The 15,325-nt window shown below is 36.4% G+C and overlaps 1 protein-coding gene across 1 annotated transcript in view; it reads left to right on the top strand.

Annotated features, from left to right (window-relative positions):
- MMS22L (MMS22 like, DNA repair protein) overlaps positions 1-15,325 on the top strand; it is a 143,451-nt gene that overhangs the window by 57,328 nt on the left and 70,798 nt on the right. Inside the window, exon 13 of the mRNA XM_007467195.1 lies at positions 877-1,380. Within this exon, the coding sequence (XP_007467257.1) occupies positions 877-1,380 (504 nt within the window). The remainder of the gene's footprint in view (positions 1-876; positions 1,381-15,325) is intronic.

Genomic DNA, 15,325 nt, shown 5'->3' with positions numbered 1-15,325 from the left:
TCAGTAACAAGTCTCTCTACCAAGCGCTATCATGGGCAAGATGGAGGATATAAAGATAATTAAGCAGATCTTTACTTTCAAGAGCTTATCAGCTTCATTGTTTATAGATAAACATTTAACCTCTCATAAGCATTAATCATTTCTGTCTTGAATAAACCAATTATAGAAGTTACAAAGAAAGTTAACAATCCATAGATAAGATTCAAAATGGTTTTCAATTCTAATCCCTTAATTGATGAAAGAAAAGTACATCAACTTTTAAATTGTATTAAATAGTATTGACAGCAGCTTTTTAAATGGCTAGTCTTGGATATTTGAACACTAACAATTTTTCTTTGTAAGTAGGTAAAAATAATTTTTCCGGAGCTTTAAATTATGTCTTAACATATAAGTACAGCAAGAGCCAAGTCTTTGTGAAGGGTAGAGGGAGAAATGGCTTAAGGAAAACTGTTACATAAAATTGACCTGTTAAGATTTCTATAAAGTGCAACAAGTTGTACTTAAAAGGATTATGTACTCTTTTTTATTTGTCAATAAGAATTTAAAAAGAAAGGTAATAGGGGGACTAAAATAAAAGGAAAAGCCATGTACTATATGAAAAGAACATTTTTACTGTCCTTTGGGGAAAGCCACTGAATCCTTTGATTCACTTATAGGTGCTTGCTGCATCCTTGAGAAATTTGAAGGTAAGGAGAGTCAGTGGTGTTCTGTGAGGTTGTTTTCTAAGCAGGAAAAGTGACACAATAGCACCATAATGTAGAAATAGATAACAATTTAAAGTAATGAGACTATCATGAGTATTGAGTGAAATGTTATTTTGAAAGATGCATTTTTGTGAATGAAACAATTTTATTAATTCAGCTTTTTGTTTTACAGGATATATTCTAAATTCCATCAAAAAAGAATGGAAGAACTAACTGAAGTTGGTCTGCAAAACTTTTTCAGCCTTTTTCTACTGTTAGCATGTGTGGCAGAGGTGGAAGATGTAGCAAGTCATGTTTTAGGCCTCCTAAATTTCCTCAAGCCTGCCTTTATAACATCTCCTCTCATTTGGAAGGGTCAGATGGCCTTCCTCTTGATGTACACCCAGAAAAACCTGGACATCAGTGTTTTGGCTGAGATATTTTCAGGTGCTTTCCGGGAGAAAGCAAAGGAGTTCTTGGTATCTAAGAATGATGAAATGGGACAAAGACAGACTCTCTGGTCACTTCTTTCCATATATATCGATGGTGTTCAAGAAGTGTTTGAGACTAGCCATTGCTTGCATCCTTCCCATGAAAAACTGCTTAATGATGGCTTTAGTATGCTTCTACGAGCTTGTCAAGAATCTGAACTTAGGACAGTGTTGAGCTTTCTACAAGCTGTTCTGGCCAGAATCAGGTATGCTTTCCAGTAAGGTTCTGATTTATTGATTTGCTTTATATCATCACCTGTGTTGATTCTATATTAAAGTTTTCCTTTTGACATACTCATGAAATTTAGTTGTAAAGAGAGGAGTTAAAGGAGTTTTACTGCAATGTAACAGAAATCAGTAGTTTTCAAACAGTGCTTCTTTGAAAGGAAGCTTATGTGCAAACACATAAAACTAAACTAAATCAAGCATAGCTCTGGTGTAGTCCAAGAGCCATGCCTCTTGGCCCCTTCTTTCCTCTCTGCCTCTCCTAGAAGAGCATTATTATCCAGAGGGATATTTCAGACATTCTAAGCAAGACCATGAGCTCAAATCTGAGGTGGCTTTCATTGAAACATAAGCAGTTTTGTGTGCGTAAGGAGGTTTTGGCCACATTGTACCATTAAAAAAAAGTAAGTTTCTTTAAATATTTTGCTGCAGAGTTGCAGCCTCAAATGCATGAAATACTTGGTTGGCCAAAAAATTTGTTTGGGTTTTTCCAAAAGATCTTACAGAAAAACCCAAATGAACTTTTTAGCCAGTACAGTACTTCCAGCTGAAATAGCTTATTCTAAGATTAAGATAGGATTGTTCGGGGCTTCCTTGGTGGCATAATAGATAACAATTTAAAGTAATGAGACTATCATGAGTATTGAGTGAAATGTTATTTTGAAAGATGCATTTTTGTGAATGAAACAATTTTATTAATTCAGCTTTTTGTTTTACAGGATATATTCTAAATTCCATCAAAAAAGAATGGAAGAACTAACTGAAGTTGGTCTGCAAAACTTTTTCAGCCTTTTTCTACTGTTAGCATGTGTGGCAGAGGTGGAAGATGTAGCAAGTCATGTTTTAGGCCTCCTAAATTTCCTCAAGCCTGCCTTTATAACATCTCCTCTCATTTGGAAGGGTCAGATGGCCTTCCTCTTGATGTACACCCAGAAAAACCTGGACATCAGTGTTTTGGCTGAGATATTTTCAGGTGCTTTCCGGGAGAAAGCAAAGGAGTTCTTGGTATCTAAGAATGATGAAATGGGACAAAGACAGACTCTCTGGTCACTTCTTTCCATATATATCGATGGTGTTCAAGAAGTGTTTGAGACTAGCCATTGCTTGCATCCTTCCCATGAAAAACTGCTTAATGATGGCTTTAGTATGCTTCTACGAGCTTGTCAAGAATCTGAACTTAGGACAGTGTTGAGCTTTCTACAAGCTGTTCTGGCCAGAATCAGGTATGCTTTCCAGTAAGGTTCTGATTTATTGATTTGCTTTATATCATCACCTGTGTTGATTCTATATTAAAGTTTTCCTTTTGACATACTCATGAAATTTAGTTGTAAAGAGAGGAGTTAAAGGAGTTTTACTGCAATGTAACAGAAATCAGTAGTTTTCAAACAGTGCTTCTTTGAAAGGAAGCTTATGTGCAAACACATAAAACTAAACTAAATCAAGCATAGCTCTGGTGTAGTCCAAGAGCCATGCCTCTTGGCCCCTTCTTTCCTCTCTGCCTCTCCTAGAAGAGCATTATTATCCAGAGGGATATTTCAGACATTCTAAGCAAGACCATGAGCTCAAATCTGAGGTGGCTTTCATTGAAACATAAGCAGTTTTGTGTGCGTAAGGAGGTTTTGGCCACATTGTACCATTAAAAAAAAGTAAGTTTCTTTAAATATTTTGCTGCAGAGTTGCAGCCTCAAATGCATGAAATACTTGGTTGGCCAAAAAATTTGTTTGGGTTTTTCCAAAAGATCTTACAGAAAAACCCAAATGAACTTTTTAGCCAGTACAGTACTTCCAGCTGAAATAGCTTATTCTAAGATTAAGATAGGATTGTTCGGGGCTTCCTTGGTGGCATAGTGGTTAAGAATCCGCCTGCCAGTGCAGGGGACATGGGTTCGAGCCCTGGTCTGGGAAGATCCCACATGCCGTGGAGCAACTAAGCCTGTGCACCACAACTACTGAGCCTGCACGCCACAACTACTGAGCCCACGTGCCACAACTACTGAAGCCCACACACCTAGAGCCTGTGCTCCACAACGAGAGGCCACCGTAATGAGAAACCTGCGCACCACAACAAAGAGTAACTCCCACTCACAACTAGAGAAAGCCCACACACAGCAATGAAGCCCCAACACAGCCAAAAATAAATAAATAAATTTATTTTAAAAAAAGATAGGATTGTTCTATTTATAACACCAATCTTCTATACGAAACTTACTGGTCTCAGATCCACTTAAATTATGCAAATGTGCAGATACCCTCCGACCCAAACAATAATGGATAAGAACAGTGATTATGACATTTATTGCCTATATGGCCCTTTCTACATAACAGTTTCACCTTTAAAGTACATGTTCTTGAGAAGTTAGATACTACCACTCAGTGGAATTAGTCACTGTCACTAAAAAGTTGTGTAAAAGTTAGGTATAAAAATATGATTTTATTTAAAATCATGTCTGAAGTTAATGAAGGGACTGCTTCCCTCTTCTTAGCTGCACATTACAAAAGTAGCATCTGTTTTTCAAAGAGAAAACTTGATGAAATTTCCAAATTTTGGACATTTATTCATTACAAGTTTCATTTACTACTAATTTTCTTAATTTGCTTTATGTTGGGCTATGTGTTCATACAGATTAATCCACGGGTTTTCACTCTTTAGATTTTGTGTAGTTTTTATATTTATGTACTTTAGTTCTTGATCAGATAATCATCCCCTTATCCCCCAATGTAAGCTGTATCAAATTTTTAGGTTGATGGATAGATAAATGGATAAGTAAATGAATAGCCAACTTCATTAGAAGAAGCTTTTACTGATTCTGGATCTTCTCCACGAAGTACATTTGTTCTTTCTTAGTCTAGTAGAGTTTATTAGTAGATAATATACTTTTCCAAGTGCCAAATTCATTCTGTTTGTTCAATTTTTAAATAAGTGGTAAGTAGTACTTTCCTGTGCTTCTGGGGCAGAATTAGGAATTTCCATATTTCTGGTACCATTTTTGGTTTGTTTGTTTATATTTGTCTGAATATACAAAACAAGAAGAAAGAGGAGGGAGCTGGTCTAAACCATCCTGGTGATAGTGCTGCAGTCTGGGCAAAGGAGTAGAAAATGATGTGAGAGTTTGGGCATCTTGGGAAGATGCAGTCATGGAACCAAGTGGCAGAATCCATATATCTTTCTACCTTTTCCATTAAAGATAGACAAGTCTTTTTTATTTGTCTTAACAATTGTATTGTTTCTTATATATATATTTTTTTAAACAAAGATATCTTACAAATACTATTTAACTTTTTAGTTAGAAATTTGGAGGAACTTTTTTTTTTTTTTTTTGAGGTTCTTCAAAGTATTGGGTTGGCCAAAAAGTTCGTTCAGAAAACCTGAACGAACTTTTTGGCCAATCCAGTAGTTCAGAGAGCAGTGGGGCAGTGTGGAGGAATCTTCTTTTGTTGTGAAATTTTTCTTTTTTTTTTTTTAAAGGAACATTTTTTTTTTTTTTTTTTTTATGGCTGTGTTGGGTCTTCGTTGCTGCGCATGGACTTTAGTGGCAGAGATCAGGGGCTACTCTTCATTGCAGTCAGCAGGCTTCTCATTGCAGTGGCTTCTCTTGTTGTACAGCACGGGCTGTAGGCGTGCAGGCTTCAGTAGTTGTGGCACGCGGGCTCAGTAGTTCTGGCTCATGGGATCTACAGCACAGGCTCAGTAGTTGTGGCACACGGGCTAAGTTGCTCTGTGGCATGTGGGATCTTCCCAGACCAGGGCTGGAACCCATGTCCCCTGCATTTGCAGGTGGATTCTTAACCACTGTGCTACCAGGGAAGTCCCTGAAATGTTTCTTTAAATTGCAAATGTAGTATGTTGTGTTGGTAAAAATGGTAAAAGAAAAAAAAAATGAGGTATAAGGTGACAAGTAAAAGTTCATCTCCCCAACTTTACTCCTTTATTCTCTAGTTCAATGGTTCTCACCTAGGGGTGAGTTTTTCCCCCAGGGGACATTGGGCAGTGCCTGGAGAAGTTTTTGATTGCCACATATATGAGGGGTGCTACCCAGCATCTAGTGGGTGGAGGTCAGGTACTGCTACATAAATAGCCTACAATGTACAGGACAGCTCACGCAACAATTATCTGGTCCAACCTCAGTGATGCTCTATTTCTACTCCATAGATTAAAATGGTTTGTTATAGAACCTTCCAGACTTCTTCCCATTCACAGGCTTAAAACACAAAAGAAATGATCTTTGTTCTGCAACTTCATTTTTTCACTTAATATTTCCTAGACAGCTTTTCATGTTAGTATATGGAGACCTATCTAGTTGTTTTTAATGGATACTTGGTGTTTCATTATATGGATGCACCAAACTTTATTTAGCCAATCTCCAAAAACTGGAAATTTATATTATTTACCATTTTGTTATTTTAAACACAGTTTTAACATCTTTATATATGTATTCTCTGTGTACTTGTGAAGGTATATCTGTAGATTAATTCCTAAGAGTGAATTTGTGTATGTGCATTTTAAATGTGGGTGGATATTCCAGTCCCGTTTAATCGTCCCATTTAATTTAAAAATTTTTGCACCAATTTCAGTCTCCCTGATCGTGTATGAGAAAGCCTCCTTTCTCATTTTTAGATTAGTGTATGGAGTATATTTAGAAAATATGCATTCCAAGATAAATTAAACACAGAAGTTTGTTAAAAATGTTAATGGAAACTTGGTAATAGGAGAAGGAGATTTATTTTGAAGGTTGGAGAGGCTTTAAAAATGGAAATACAGCAAAAGTAATAAATAGGAAATTACTTTTTCTTTATTTACTGACTTTTTGTCTTCAAGCTCTTAACTGGAATTTTTTTGGTCATTTTTCAAAAGTAGTAACTAGAAGCACAAGAATAATTCTTGTATTCTTAAAAGATGTACAGTTTATAAGTACTGTCTCAATGACCAATCCTGTCATCCCTGTTTATAGATGAAGAAATGGAAACATGGAGACTTTTTACTTTTTGTAATTTACCTAAAATAACACAGTTGTTTCAGAATCACCCCTCAGACTCTAACCCCTATACCATAGCTGCCTTCTTACACTGTCTTTTTTTTTTTTTTTTTTTTTGCGGTATGTGGGCCTCTTACTGTTGTGGCTTTTCCCGTTGCGGAGCACAGGCTCCCGACGTGCAGGCTCAGCGGCCATGACTCACGGGCCCAGATGCTCTGCGGCATGTGGGATCTTCCCGGACCGGGGCACGAACCCGTGTCCCCTGCATCGGCAGGCGGACTCTCAACCACCGTGCCACCGGGGAAGCCCTACACTGTCTTTATAATAGTTTACAAATAACTAAACAGACACTAACCATACCACTACAGTTTTTATAAATTAGGAAGTAATTAGATGAATGAAATCTGTTGGCAAACCTGAAAGTATTACCACTACTCATGTATACTTCTGAGTGCTTTTACCTTTTATTTTTGCTGTGGAAAAAAAAGGGTAATTTCTTATTGGGGCTTTTGATTACTTTGTTTTTATAATTTTGCAAGTTACATATTTTTTTAATGAGTCATTAGTTGGAAAAATAAATCACAAAGAGGTGTGGAGACAGGTAAATCACATTTTATTTATAATAGTAATTTATCTTTGATTTATTATTAGCACCACTTCAACCATCTAAATTTCACTTCTGGTAAAAAATCAAATTTTTGCCGTTTAAATTCAATTTAGTAGAAGTTTTTAGCATTAGAGCATGTCAGGAGTGTTGCAAAAATATTGCTTGCCAAGTACCTTGTAAAGTATAATGCATCTCTGTTAATCCATGTATTCAGAAGTACAGAGGTCAGAATCAAGAGGCATAATGACAACTCTCAATTATATAAGGTGAGAGTAACTTTACATTTGTATTAATAATTTCTTTTAAACGAGATCTGGTTTGAGATTGTAATTTGGTATCATCTTGACCAGGGGGCAAGGAGTATGTTGTTGCTTTTCAGGACTAACCAGTGAAAAAAAGGACACAACTATTTATGTTGGTAACATTTAATTCCTTGTACAAATGTTTATTTTTGGTTTTGTTTTATACTGGTCAACTGTGATCAAAAACAGTTGCTGTAAGAGAATGTGAAATCATGCAGAACTTCTGTTGCCAAGGTTATCGAGCAGTATGAGATCAATGTGTGAATAAGAATGGTGTAGTAATGTGCAGGTCATTATTAATGCTGTCATGGTTTAGGCACTGCCATCTTTTAAATTTCTGAAGCTTGCATAGTAATTTGCACGCAGTCCTTCAATGAGACTCATTGCGGTATATAGTAAGAGGGACTGTGACTTGCATAGTTTTATTTTATTATATCAATCTTCAGTACTTCCTTCCAAGGCAGATATTGTCAAGGCAGACTTGCTTTTAGTTTGGGATCTTTGGGGGAAAAGGAGCCCCAGAGATCATTCAGAATTGTTTACCTTAAAAAGAAAGAAAGAAGGAAGGGAGGCAGGGAGGGGAAACACAAGAAAAGTCCTCTAGGTATTTGATCATAGAGATGTGTTCCTAATTTCTTAACCCAAAATCTGAAACTTCACTGAAGATCTTTTCATAGGCGTCTTTTAGGTATCCTGTAATATTTTTTCTACTAATACTATTAGAAAGTTTAAAAATAATTTGAATAGTTGTTAAAAATTAAAGCATAGGCTTTTTTTTTCCTTTTAAGTTAAGAACAGAGCTAAATTCTTTGAATTTTGGTTTAGATAGGGAAGATGGGTTACATAGATTGATGATATTTATTCCTGGCTGCATCCCTGACAAGGGAAAGAATGAAATACTTTACCTTAACAATCTCTTCTGTTTTGTAATTCAGGTGGGAATAAGGTACCGGTCCTTGCATAAATGTGTGTGCAGGATGTGTGCCTGTGTGTGTTGAACTGGGTAATAGTTTTATAACTGTATGACAGAGAAATTATAAGTAGGAAGGAACTAAGATCACTGATTAAAGGGAGAAGCGGCTCCCTCTAGGCTGTTAAGAAATAATAACTTCATATGCCACTTTCTGCTAACTGGAGCTGCTGGCTCACCAGAGCATTCTTTATCGCTGATTAAGTAGCATTATGAAAATACTGACTTGGTTATGTTAACTAAATGCCTCTGTGTTTAAAACTCCGAAAGTCAAATAGTTTGAGCAGTCATCTTTAACATTTCACATTCCCTTTCTGAAATCACATTTCTAGTTCTCACTTGGCTGTTATTTGAGGTTAATATAAAAATGGCAGTCTTTAATTTGTGGAGTTAGGTGTAGCCAAAAGCTTTTCTTTAATTATATCCATTCATGCTGCTATAGTTAAGGGTCTGTCAGCATTTCCATTATAAACCTCCATTTTCAGGGTTTTATAACACAGCTATGAAAATTAGCTCTGGGCAAAAACTTGACATACAAGGCCTCATGAGATTCTCTCTCCTCCCCATCCCCCTTTTTCATTTGTACTGAAGTAGGGGTAGAGTGATTTCAAAATGCCTTTTGGCATCTGCAAATATCATTCGGCGTTTAAAAAGAAACAATAAATCTTCAGGCCTTGTACCTGTTTGTTCTACCACTTAAGGGGGGTTGTGGACTTATGAATTTAAGCCAAATGGATATTGATCAACTGACATCCTATTTTATATTAAACAAGAGCCTAGTTTCAAAGAAGTATAAAGGCAGCTGAAAACTTGTCTAAGATGTTAAATGTGGAGACTAAGAAATAATTCAGAAGGGATGATTACCTGTTTTTGATATGGTACGTGCTCAAGTGCAACTCCTTAAAAGGTTTAAGATTCTTTTTTCTGGCTTCAAAATACATTTTGAAAGTACATATATTTTTAAATCCTTTTCTTCTTTTTCCACGAACTTGCAAGTTCATCTGTTATACATCTTTTTTGATATTTGGGATGGGTGTGTGTGTGTGTGCACGTGTGTGTGCACGTGTGCACACACACGTGCACAGAAAAACTGTATATCATTCCCCTCAAATATTTTCCACGCTCAATAGTTATTTTAACCTTTATCGGTATGGTATCATTTATTCTAAACAAAAAAAAATTTTTTTTATCTTTCCTTTGGAGAGATAACTGGGAATTTTCTAGGTAGGGAAGGAGGTAGTACAAGGGGAAATATTCTTGTGAGGCTCTGCTGATTGCCAAATAATTTACATGATTTTTCAGGAAAAATAGAAAAGGGACTCTTGACAGCATGCAAGCCTTTTCCTCCTTTTGATGTTGGGTGTTCTGTTAGTATAATGGGTTACAGCTTCTAATTATTGAAGAATGGCTTACTACAAAACAACTTTGAAACTAATGTGATTTTTTAAGTAATCAAATTATTATGAGTTATTTATTTGCAAAGTTTGATTAGTATATCCTGGATTGCCCAAAATATCTGCTGATCTGCTGTTTCATCATGTATATATATGCACATATATCTATGTATGTGTACATATGTGTGTCATGTATATACATATGTACATCATTTATACTATATATATGAAATATATATTTGATGCAGATTTTGATTTGATTTTATGCAAATTTTTAGGGCAATGTTCTAATAATTTGAGAGGGAACACATGAGTATGCTCCATGGAAAAATATATTTCCAGTTTTTATTTGAAAAATCAGATATTTGTGTTGTCCACTAAGAGTGATCAATCTACCAGTTTTGGTTGCTTCAGAGAAAGCATCTCTAAGGGGATGTACTAGTATTAGTATTTTGGAAATATATAAAATGTAAATATTTACCTTCATTAAATATTTCATATATCTTTCAACTGAGATTTTTACATATATACTATTAATTAGCTTTTTTGTTTGTTTGCTTATTTGCTCTTTACCAGGCTTGAATTTTGCAAAGTGTGTTTACTATGGCCCTTTTATGTTACATATTTTATAAATTCATGCAGTACTGTCAACTCCCCCTGATAACTTGGCAATGTTTGTGTACCATTTTTGTATTTTGCTGAAACATAAGTTATCTACTTAATTTTTCATATATAGGAGTTAATATTTTGGGTCATTTATTTAGTCTCCAACTAGATCTGTTACATAGGTATGAATTCTCCTTGCCTAAGTACAAAGTGATTCTTTTAAAGTATTATAAGGGAAAAGTTAGGTGTCCAAATCTCAACCTTATTGATAAAATGAGGATAATAGCACAAACCTTTAAGGATTACATGTAATCAGGAATGTAAAGTGACTAACATAGTCCCTGGCATATTAGTGAGTGTTCAATAAATGTTAGATGTTGCTATTATTATCATTATTATTATTTTCAAAAGAACCCATAATATAATTGTTTCTTTGTACTACACTTTATGCCGGGAAACCTCAGCGGACCTGTGTGTGTGTGTGTGTGTGTGTGTGTGTGTGTGTGTGTGTGTGGACTTACCTTGGATGGTTTTTAACCCATCCCTAATATAGTACCTTTTACGTAGTGGCCGTTTAGGAAATGGCTTTTTGATGGGTAAATGAATCAGGTTCTTTGTTGTAAAAATAAAGTCAGGATTGTAGAGAACATGAACATTGCCTCAACAATTATAGAACTATTGGAAATTGTGATTCTGTGTTACTAAGACAGTAATGAGCTGCTGTAGAAAAAGAAAAGTAATTTTTTAGAGGTAGAAATGTGACATGTATGTATGTCCTTCCTTTCTCTATATATCTAGTTGAGTGAGAGAATTTTTTTTAATGTCTTTGGAGGCTCTCTTTTATTATCCCTTCTTCATTCTCACTACCATTTCCTCCATTTTTAGACCATTATTAATGCTTGCCTAATCTCCCTGCCTCCAGTGCCTTCCCTTCTCAAACCACCTTTTTTTTTTTTAATCGGCTTTTTTGAGGTATATCACTTATACAATTCACTTTTTGACCAGCCTTATTAAGATAAAGTTCACATACCATATAATTAATGGTTTTAGCACATTCACAAAGTTGTGCAACCTTCACCACAATTTTAGAAGTTTGTCACTTCCAAAAGAAACCCTGTACCTATTAGCAGTCACTCCCAATTTCCCCAACCCCTCTTCCCTAGCAATCGCTAATCTACTTTCTGTCTCTATAGATTTGCCTATTCTGCACCTTTCGTATAAATGGAATCATGCAACACATCATTTTTTGTGACTAGTTTCTTTCATTTAGAATAATAATTTCAAGGTTTATTCATATTAAAGCATGTATCAGTACTTTCTTTTTATTACCAAATAATCCACTGTATGAATATACCACATTTTATTTATCCATTCATCAGTTGATGAACATTGGGTTGTTTGCACTTTTTGGCTATTATGAATAATGTTGCTGTGAACATTTGTGTACAAGTTTTTGTGTGGACATGTTTTTATTTCTCTTGGGTATATGCTTAGGAGTAGAATTGCTGGGTCATGTGGTAACTCTGTTTAAACTTTTAAGGAAATGCCAAACTGTTTCCGTTGCACAATTTTTTTTTTTTTTTTTGCGGTACGCAGGCCTCTCACTGTTGTGGCCTCTCCCGTTGTGGAGCACAGGCTCCGGACACGCAGGCTCAGCGGCCATGGCTCACGGGCCCAGCCACTCCGCGGCATGTGGGATCTTCCCGGACCGGGGCACGAACCCATGTCCCCTGCATCGGCAGGCAGACTCTCAACCACTGCACCACCAGGGAAGCCCCCGTTGCACCATTTTACATTCCCGCTTACAGTATATAAGAATTGCAGTTTCTCCACATCCTCACCAACACTGGTTGCTAAGTGTCTTTCTGATTGAGTGATCTTAGTGGTTGTGAGAGGTAGTAGGTATTTCATTATGGTTTTGATTTGCATTTCCTTGGTGGCTAGTGATGCTGATCACATGCTTTTCATGTGCTTATTGATCATTATGTCTTCTTTGGAGAAATATCTATTTGGACCCTTTGCCCATTTTTAAATTGGGTTATTTGTCTTGTTGTTACTGAATTATAAGAATTCTTAAAATATTTAAATACAAGTCCCTCATCAGATATATGATTCACAAATATTTTCTCCCATTCTGTGGATTATCTTTTCACTTTCTTAATGTCCTTTGCAGCATAAATTTTAAAATTTTTAATGAAGTCCTATTTATTTTTTCACTTGTGCTTTTGTTTATCTCATATTCTCTTGCCACATTTACCTTCTTGGAGAACAATTCTGCTTATGTCATTCTGTATTTTAACACCTTTAATGACATCCTAATAGACCCAGAGAAAATGTCTAATTCCTTTTCATGGTTTTCGAAGTTATCCACAGTCTGGCCTTACCTATTTCTGCAACTTTTTCTTGTGGTTCTCCTTTACTTTAGTCAAATGGAACTACTAATTACCAAGAAATCTCCAAGTCTTTTTTTACTGTTTTTTTAATATTTTCCTGTCTAAACCAGTTGAGGGTTCAGACCAGAGCATGGCCAGGACAGTAGAGCCAGATCTGAGGACTGAATAAGCTGCAGTTATGTGATAACGGATGATTAGAAAAGGGTTAAATTCAAGGAGTGAAAGCAGTTGTTAAGATCAGAAGTCAGAAATGGTCAGTGCTGGTTAGAGTAGGCAAAGAGATGGAGTGGCAGAGTACAGGAAAAGAAAAACACAAACCAAAAAAACCCTTATTTAGAGGGATTTGGGGGAAGGAAAAGGTGGTTTCAGAAGTTAGTAGTAAATAGATCACAGCTAGAGATGGAATCAGAGAGCTTCATGTAGGAGCATCATACATGGGAGCAGTCAGGATTTGGGGCAGTAGTAGACAAATCCCCAATAGCAAGTTGTGCTTTTTTCCTCTGCTTCTTAAGGAAGTGTTTGAGAGTTCTTCCTGTTGCAGCATAGTATAAAAAACAGGGGCTTTAGGGTTAATAAACCTGAGATCAAATCATCCCTCCTCTACTTACCAACAGTGCAGTCTTGGGAAGTTACTTAACCTTTTCTAAGCTTCAGTTGCACGTTTGTAAAACAGCCCCTACCTTATAGGATTTATGTGAAAATCTGCTTAGGTCTCTGCTGTCCATACACACTAGCTGTGTGTGACAATTTAAGTTAATGAATATAAAATAACAAATTCAACTTCTCTGTCACATTAGTTACATATCAAGTGCTCACTGACTACAGGTAGTTAGTGGCTGCTGCAGTGGACAGCAGCAGAGCTCTCAGTCAGCACTGACTTAGATGCTGCACCTACCCACACCATGGACCATAATAATCTCTCAATATATGTTTGTTGTCTTCATTTACATTTTCTTTATTTTTATGTGAACAATGTTATCCTTCATTCCAAGCTACGTATACTTATCCATGTGCCCCCAATCTTGAATAATCTCACTTTCCTTTGAATTTCCGTAACACTTCCTCTCTAATGCCCTTTATTGCTTTCTACTTTGTATTGTAATTGTTTTTCTACAGAGGATACATAATTCATTAAACAAATTATTCAGCAAATCCAACTAATATTTATGAGTGCCTACCACGATAGCAGGTGTTATTATAGGCACTTGGCATACATCCGTAAACCAGTTAAGTGCACATATATGGTATACACTCATGTATTTATTACATGAAAGACAGACAGAAAATAGAAAGGTACTTATGTAAGTGTTTATTGAAACCATCACTTTTTCACCATATTTTATTACTTCAACGATTCAGTATTATTTGATAATGATTTATACTGGTCCCCAATTCTTGCCGATATCCACATGAAAGTAGAGAACAGTATCTGTACAGCCAGGCTATGGATTTAATGGATTTAACACATAATCTGAATTTCAACTCTGTGCTTGTCTTCTAAGCACCAGTGGGCGGAAGGGACTTCTGGAGGATGACAGGAAGACTCCTGTCATCTTCTCATCATTCATCTCAGTTAATTGAAAGGTTTATTTTATTTTGCCAATTCAATATTTATAACCAAACTATTCTCCTACTAAACAGGTGGAGTAAGTGGACCTTTGAGCTTTTACCTTGTTTTTGAGAGGTTCCAGAACCTCTCCATCAAGGCTGGGTCCACAGGAACACTTTGAATCTAAAAGTAGAGATCTTCTGTGTTTGGATTGGGTTGGAAGCAAGATATTTGGAAGAGGGAACTGAAATAATGGAATGGAGGAAAAAATTGATAAAATAAAGTAGTTCCCTGGAGTGGAAGATTCCTTGTTGAAAGGGCCTTTTGAGTGACTGTAGCACAATGGAAGAAAGTAGACTCATAGCAAAGCACATCTGTGTGAATTTCAGAATGCTGGGTACAAAGAAAAGGTACCAAAGTGTCCATGGACTTCTTAGTCCTACCCACTTTTTTTTTTTAAATGAATTTATTTATTTATTTATTTTTGGCTGCATTGGGTCTTTGTTGCTGCGTGCAGGCTTTCTCTAGTTGCCGTGAGCAGGGGCTACTCTTTGTTGCAGTGCACGGGCTTCTCATCACAGTGGCTTCTCTTGTTGCAGAGCACAGGCTCTAGGTGCACAGGCTTCAGTAGTTGTAGTGCATGGGCTTCAGTAGGTGTGGCTCGCGAGCTCTAGAGCACAGGCTCCATAGTTGTGGCTCACAGGCCTTGTTGCTCTGCAGCATGGGGGATCTTCCCGGACCAGGGCTTTAACCCGTGTCCCCTGCATTGGCGGGTGGATTCTTAACCACTGCACCACCAGGGAAGCCCTTACCCACTTTTCTTAATCTTCTATTTTTTCTATCTGCTGTGCCCCTAGTCTTGTAATCTCCAGTTATAATCTAGGTCAGATGTAATATTTAACCCCATCTGAAAAATTACAAAAGTAAAGTAAGAGGTGAATAGAGCTTTATATTATAGATTTTTTTTCAAGATTACTTTGAAGAAGTAGGTGAATGGAGCTTTATGTCTTCTGATTCATAGTTGTTCTCAAAGTTTGAATGAAAACAGTTAATTCCACCTCTCATAATTAGGAAAAAGAAGGTAAGAGTGGTGAAAGAACACTGAAAAGAATTGAGATGAACATTGGGATAA

The sequence above is a fragment of the Lipotes vexillifer genome, unplaced genomic scaffold (assembly GCF_000442215.2).
Source record: "Lipotes vexillifer unplaced genomic scaffold, Lipotes_vexillifer_v1.1 scaffold185, whole genome shotgun sequence".
Taxonomy (NCBI): Eukaryota; Metazoa; Chordata; class Mammalia; order Artiodactyla; family Lipotidae; genus Lipotes; species Lipotes vexillifer.
This window is presented reverse-complemented; position numbering and strand designations above follow the sequence as displayed.